At 37.2% G+C, this 8,097-nt stretch overlaps 1 protein-coding gene across 1 annotated transcript; it reads right to left on the bottom strand.

Annotated features, from left to right (window-relative positions):
- Positions 1-1,154: 1,154 nt before the first annotated feature.
- si:ch211-157b11.8 (fibroleukin) lies at positions 1,155-7,738 on the bottom strand. Its single transcript, XM_056459121.1, is given in 7 exon segments — positions 1,155-1,486; positions 1,578-1,777; positions 1,779-1,841; positions 4,060-4,172; positions 4,292-4,390; positions 5,054-5,240; positions 7,449-7,738. Coding segments are annotated over 7 exon segments (1,179 nt in total). The 5' UTR covers positions 7,635-7,738; the 3' UTR covers position 1,155.
- Positions 7,739-8,097: the final 359 nt, after the last annotated feature.

Raw genomic sequence — 8,097 nt, 5'->3', positions numbered from 1 at the left:
CTGTTAGAATAACAGGTCACAACATTACAACAGGTTGTCACTGGTCCAGAACCCACAATGGGACATCTTGTACTTTAATAGAGAGCTAGTATGAATATCAATATCGAGACTTTGGAAGATGATTTTGCTAAACTAACAGAAAACAGAAACAAGTAGACACTAGCTGATATGACGAAAAAATAACTATAGTTTTATTCCGAGGTAATACAGAAAAACTCCTGCACTGGTGAGTGCCCAGCAAGCATTTTTTGTTTTTAAAAGATGTCTAATAGACGTCTAAACAAAGTCGTCTTGGCTAAACCAAGGCATAATTTGGACTGTCAGTGAAAATCGAATAGACATCTAAGAATAGACCAAAACTAGACTAGTCGTCAAATAAACAGAAATGAAAGACTACACATATAAAGTCTGTCTATTTGGTGTCTAGTCTAGTTTTGGGCTATTCTTTGACATATATTCGATTTTCACAGACAGTCCAAGTTTAGCCTTGTTTTAGCCAAGCTGTCTACGTTTAGATGTCTATTAGACGTTTATTAATGTTTATTATTTGTTTGCTGGATGGTAACCCCATTATGTCCGAAATTTAAATCTTGTCAATTTTTACAATCATTTAAATATGTAAAATATGATTAGAACTGTGAAAGTAACATGTTGACCATTACAAGATAGTGAATGCATTGAGGTGTCTAATGTGGTTAAATGTGGCATCACTGTGAACAGCTGTTAGTTGACTTTACTTCTAAAAAGTGAGTAACCCGTTGATTTTAAAGTGAATTGGTTGACTTTACTTAAAAAAGTGAGTAAACCTGTTGCCTTAAAATTATTAAGTAAATTAATTATGTGCAGAATTTTAAAAAATAAGTCAACTTAGCTGTTCAAAGTTAGAGGGGGTTTAATCAATTTATTTATCACTCTTTACAGATTATGGTGGATAAAATCCACAAATTCTTTAGATTTCTTTTTCGGACAGTGTAACGGATAAATGGATAGTATACTTTGAGAAAAACAAGATTGTTCAAAACATGTTAATTGACATTTATTATCTCATAAATGTTCATAAATGTGTTCTCATGCCATTATTGAGATGAAATGCAGTGCAAGAGTTTGATTATATATCAAGAATTTAGAATTTATCATTTAAAAAAAGCTTTTTTCCTAGCTTCGCCTGGGTCTCGTTTTCATTTCAACGCTCTTAAATGAATATCTTTCCCCAGTGCGATACTCGGTCAGGATATACCAGGTACCCCAGTAGATGCCGTCTGTGATGCCGCTGTAACGGCCGTGATGGAAGCGTCCATTGAGGTTTGCAGCCAAACAGGAATCAAACCACCAGCCTGCACCATAGTAACGGGCACAGTTACCAGCAGCGTAGCGGTCATGATCCCGGTCATATGTGCTGAACGCTCTGCCATCGTGATTGTACTGTTTGCTGTAGCTGAATGCATTGCCAGCATCACCGTGGTACTCTCGAGCAGTCAGACGGAACCTCGAGGAAAAAATATCATATATGCGGTTATAAATAATTCACTTTTTTTTCAATTTGTTGCTGGACTTTAGATGAATGTGTGTGCGTATACCTCTGGTTTTCTCCAGCCACTTTAAAGTTGTTATAATTAGCATGGCGTGTCTGTTCATGCCAGTCTTGTAGAGTGATTCGGAGTGTGTGTTGCCCGTTGGCGGTTAATGCATAGAGAAATGTGTTCCCTAGCCAGTGCTCTGTCTGCGGGGAGCCAAATCCATCACGGTACTCCTGCCAGGTTCGGTTAAAGTCAGTTTTTTCCATCAAATCGACGCTGGAACACCGTCCATCCTCCTCCAGCTGAAACCATGTCACACACAGCCTGAAATAGACAAATCATCAGGAAATCTCTCACAAAGTACACTTAAAGGTTTTTCTGCGTCCTGTAGAGCTACACTGTAAAAAAATCTGAAAATTAGCAGTTTTCCATATTTTGTGATTTATTCATTCAATCATTTCTTTTCCGCCACAGCGGAATGAACCGCCAACTTATCCAGCATATGTTGTACCTAGCAGATGCCCTTCCAGCTGCAACCCATCACTGGGAAACACCCATACACGCTCACATTTACACACTCATACATTATGGTCAGTTTAGTTCATCCAATTCATGTCTTTGGACGGTGGGGGAAACTGGAGCACACGCGGCAGCAGCCAAGGCTCGAAACAGCGACCTTCTTGATGTGAGGCTGCGCCGTCAACATATTTTGTAATTTATGTTTTTATTTGTTATTTTTCCTCATTTATTTATACTTTTGGATTACATTATGATACCTTGATCTTTCTTTCAACAACTTTTAACCTTTAAAAGTTAAATAAGTGACTTTTATTAACATTTAATAGTTTAAAGTGATATATTGTTTGAATTGATGTTGTATATTACGGTACAAAAGCCTGTTTCTGTAATAATAATAATAATAACTCCTTACATTTATTTAGCGCTTTTCTGAACACTCAAAGCCCTTTACACATTGGGGTGAATCTCCTCATCCACCACCAATGTGCAGCATCCACCTGAATGATGCAGCTATATTGCGACAGACCACATACCAGCTGATTGGTGGAGAGGAGACAGAGTGATGAAGATTATGATATGGGGATGGTTAGGAGGCCATGATGGGCAGAGGCCAGTGGGCAAATTTGGCCAGGATGCCAGGGTTAAGCCCCTAACTTTTTCAAGGGACATCCTGGGATTTTTAACGACCACAGAGTCAGCACCTCGGTTTAACGTCTCATCCGAAAGACGGCGCTCATAAAGCAATATAGAGTCCCCTTTACTATACTGAAGCGTTAGGACCCACACAGACCGCAGGTTGAGCACCCCCATGTGGTCTCCCATCCAGGTACTGACCAGGCACAGCCCTGCTTAGCTTCAGCGGCCGACCATGTGAGGGTTGCAGAGAGCTAGCTGTCGGCTAGCTGTACTATTTCTGTTATTTTACAGACTTTTCTCTCTATATAATTTCTTATTCACTCATTCATTCATTTTTCTTCGGCTTAGTCCCTTATTTATTAGGAGTCGCCACATTGAAATGAACTGCCAACATATCCAGCACGTTTAACGCAGCGGATGCCCTTCTGACCCAGTACTGAGAAACACCCATACATGCTCACAATCACACACACACAAACACTATGGTCAATTTAGTTCATCCAATTCATGTCTTTGGACTGTGGGGGAAACCGGAGCACCCAGAGGAAACCCATGCGAACACAGGAAAAACGTGCAAACTCGAACTTGTGACCTTCTTGCTGTAAGGCGATGGTGCCAACCACTGAGCCACTGTGCCGCCTATAATTTCGTATAGATTTTAATTATTTTAAACTGCTAAAATGTAAATAAAATTCACTTGTTAAACTGTAAAGTTAAATTTTTTACATCCAAATTCAGCAGAGCAGAGATTAAGCTCCCATAATGCAATTCACAACTGTAAAAAAGAAAACATTTGTGAATCACAAAATAGGAAACAATATTTTTTTACAGTGTACTACTCACTATTTGATCTTACATGCTTTAGACAACATTGAATGTCAGGAAAGGTCTCTCTCTTTATAAAATTTTTTTTTTAATCAAATTGCCCACACAATGACAAAAAGGGGGATAAACATTTATTCTCATTAAAGAGATGATTCACCCAAAACTGAAAATTTACACACTATTAGCTCACCTTCAGATAGTTCTAAATCTTTATGAGTCTGACCACATAAGAAGATATTTTGAACAATGTTAAAAACTTGTAACCATTGACCTCCAAATATGGTGGATGTCAATAGTTAGAGGTTTCTAGCTTTCTTCAAAGTATCTTCTTTTGTATTCAACAGAAGATAATCAGGAGTGAATTTTCAGTTTTGGCTGAACTATGCCTTTCAGTCACATTTGATATGCGTTCGATTTCAAACTAACAATCACAGTGGCGTTTATTATAACAAAAGTAGCTGTTTGCTGTATCATTTTAAATCAAAATATATTTAAAGATTTAATGTAACATTTTGAAAATATTTAGGTTTTTAGGTTCCTCTGCCTGATGTGATGTTTGTACCTCCAGCGCTGGCTGCTTTGGATCGGGCTGTATGGTGTAGATTCCGTTCTCTTTGATTCCTAATTGGTAGATTTCATGACAGTCTTGAGGGTAAAGCCCTGCAGATGGAGGCGCTGCCGTATAGATGCAAACAAACCATCTGTGAACATTTGTGCAATAAATACTCTGCTGGACTTCACAGGGTGTTTGTTCTGTGTATCTGGCTGGCTATCTTTGTGTGTGTGTGGCTCACCTGTAGGAGTCCTTGGTTTGAGGCCATTAGGTTTAGAATGTGTGATACTCTTCAGTAACAGCAGCAAGTCTTTCTCCCCGTTTTTGCCCACCACATTTTCTAAGACCGAAAGAGAGAGAGTCAAGGCAACCCTCAAGGAGTTCATTAAGATTTTTAACATTTATCTTAAAATTTTCCATCCATAAATGGGATTAGAAATGATCTTTTATCATTCTAGCACAATGAGGAAGATACAATGAGGAAGAACACACCGTTAGAACTGTTTTTAATATACCTTATAGTTATTTTCCAACTACAGGGCCTAGATTATTTTTGATTTGGGAAGTTCCTCTCTGAATTAAATTCTATCAAACAGGCTATAGCAATATGATATAAAGAAACAAAAAAATAAATTCAATAGAGGTCAATCGTGGGGAAGAGATAACATCTGATGCAATATAGCTTGTTTAAAGAGTAAATTATTAGATTATTTGCTTGTAGACTATTTCAGTATTGTTTGGTTTGTTGTAAGGTTATACAAAGGTTAGAGAAAGGTAATGAAAGGGTCAGATGGAGGCTGTCGCGGGTCCGTTTTCTTGCATTCCTAACAGCACCTCTGTTTGCCAAGTGTGTTAGCTTAATTGAGAGAATAGCAGGAAGGAAATAACAAATGATGAAGAGTGGTTAGTTTAATAAACAAATTGGAAAAGGCCCTTATTTCAGCCTGTTCCACATCATTTATAAAGGAAATGTAAGTGGTTGTATGTTGTGTTAGTTAATGACCGAGTCTGGTGGCCATCTCTCGCAGTCTCTGACTATGGCAGTGGAGGTTACATTCAGTCAGCACCGCCGCCATTAGAGCCAGAAAGGCGACCAGTGAGTCTGACCCATCTCCCTGACTCACAGCCACTGATTCATGTTGTAGCATACAGCGCTGCAGCTGGATGAGCCGCTCAGAGGTGTCAGACACCTGCGGGACACAAATCGATGAAACACAAATGTCTATTCAGTCTCAGTATTCCAGTTCTTCATATGTTAACACTTTTTATTAATGTCAGTATTGTTATATGCAATATTTCCAGTAGTTAATATTCTCTATAACAGTGATACCCAAAATAGGGCCTGTGGGCCAAAGTTGGCCCATTGTAACCTTTCATTTAGCCCACCATCCCATCTGACATAAACATTTTTTTTGGTTGTTTGTTTATTGCTGAGCTACAAATAAGCAAACTGAATTAAATGTTTCAACTAAATGTAAATGAATCTGATTTTTAGAAATATAAATACTGTCACACGACGAATAGTGGACCATGCAGAAGACATCGGAGAGCAAATCAAGGCAAAAACTAGTGTAACCATTCTGTTATAAATGAGATTGTTTTTGTTTTTACGATAATATGTTCATTATAAAATGTAAATAAAATTATACTGTATTAGTTAATATAAAGCAACGTTTTCTAGTTATTTTTTAAATATTATTAAGTAAATTAAGAAATTACCCATGGTAACTATATTTAACTTTGGCCCACTAGCCTTAATCAAGTTTGCTTTTTGGGCCTACATAAGAAAATGTTTTGTATATATATATATATCAATAAAAAAGACAAAGCAAATATAAAATATACTAAAATCCAAAATCAAGCAAAAAGTGCTTCGGGGTAATTAATGTGTCGTTGCTCCTTGGAAAAGGGATTAGGGATAAGGTAAACAACACAATCATAAGTCCAAGGCACTCATAAAAGTAAGTAAAAAAATTAAAAAGCCTTTAATAACATAATGTTTAATATTAACATAATATTAATAAAGGCTTTTTAATTTTTTTACTTACTTTTTGAGTGCCTTGGACTTATGGTTGTGTTTTTTACAAAGTATACTAACTTTGCCTCACATAAAAAAATATGTGTGTCAGAAAAATCATATATAAAACAAGTCAAATAAAGTGTGTTTTTGAAATATTTAGCAAAAATTTCCAGGTGATCACATTTTTTCCAGACATGAAAATGTTCCAAAACTACATGTTTCATATGTTTTACATGTGAAACTTATGTAACGCATGCATATACAACTTTATATTTTAATTGTTTGTTACTAAATATTGAGATTAGCATTAGCATTAGATTAGATTAGCATTAGCATTAACTTAAATTTATATGACTAATATAATGAAGTATATTTAAATGTTTGGTAATACTAGTGCACTTGAGGAACATTAATAAATGATATCTGTTGGAAAACAAATGAGGGTAACACTTCACAATAGGGTTCCACTTGTTATCATTAGCTAGAACACGTATCAATAAATAACAACCCTATGGCATTTTTACTATTAAACTATTTTACTATTTAGGTAAAAAAACTAATTAAATCTAAAAACGATCTGTTTATATTACACAATGCACCAGGAACTAACAATAATAATGTTTGACAATTAAAAAAATATATATATTGTCAGTGAACATTTATATTATCTAATGCATTAACTCAGGGGTTTCCAAACTTTTCAGCCTGCGACCCCCAAAATAACAAAGCCAGTGACTAGCGAACCCCACATTCCTCAGATGTGGACGGATCAATAGGCCTATATAAAAACGAGCATATTGACAACACAAAAATGTGCAGCAGTCCAACAACCGTAGGCTATAATTTATATAGTAATTTATTAAATTAATCTAATATTAACCTTATCTAATGAGACTGGTGGGCACAATGTTTTCAGCACAAGTCTATTCTTAGTTTAATTTTGGAGACCACCACTCAGAGATCCTCAATGTTCAGTTGTGACCTGTGTTCATTTTTAATGTATTTGATTGCCATCAAGGTGTCAGAATATTTAAGCTGGTGCTATAAAATCAATCTGCTGCAGTTAACACTATTGCTGTGTTATTACTGCAACGTAACACAATCAAATTAAAAGGCTGATGGCTTAATTTACATATTTTTGCTATTTTAATGTTCCTATTTTTATCTTCTGTGGGTTACGGATTAAATATGGTCATTCTAATAGTTTAATTACATTTATTTGACTTTTGGAAATCACCAAGAGACCCAATGTCCTGCCACCTCCAGTGTGGAACCACTGCATTAACTAATACTAACAATGAAGATGTTATTGTTAAGCGATACACTCTTAAATCTCCCACAGAGATCATGATCATGTTTTCCTATTGCTAATGCTTACCTGTGCATGTTTGCGGTTCTCTGGAGTCTTTCTGAGCCTCGAGTCCTGAGAGTGAGGCTGATGTATTTTGGGGGGTGATGTTGCGCTGTTTGGGGGTCCGGCCACCAGAATGTCCCTCTGACACCACACACGAACACACATCATATACACTCCCAGCAAAAACAACAGCACAACACGCACACACATGCTGCTCAGGCCACCAGAAGTGTCCAGAGAGATAGAGACACCTGTACACTGCCTAAAAACTCCCGTATCCCTGATGTTTTCTCTCTCTTCAGATTTGTTGTTGCCCTGTGTCATCAGGCCCTACACATTATCCTACAGGGAGTCTCCTGTCCTTCTTTTCTCTTTTATTTGATCTTCTCTCCTCTTTCCCTCCCTCTCGCCCTCCTGCGCGCTCCCTTCTGTTTGTGAGGCTCTTTTGGCTCAGATGCCTAGATAACTCTTTGCTGTCTGACATGCACCGGTTCACCCACCCCCTAACACACACAAACGCACACTCGTACCTATACACAGACACACACATGCAAACACTCACCGTCTACCTGAAGGCATGTTTTCCCACCATCAAATCCATCTCGAATCTACAAATAATCACACACAGTCATACAGGCGCATTCAAAAACTAAGATAAAATCGGGGTTTAGCT

Source organism: Danio aesculapii, chromosome 6 (genome assembly GCF_903798145.1).
Source record: "Danio aesculapii chromosome 6, fDanAes4.1, whole genome shotgun sequence".
In the NCBI taxonomy this organism is placed as follows: Eukaryota; Metazoa; Chordata; class Actinopteri; order Cypriniformes; family Danionidae; genus Danio; species Danio aesculapii.
The sequence above is the reverse complement of the archived record's forward strand: the minus strand, read 5'-3'. Positions and strand labels throughout refer to the sequence as shown.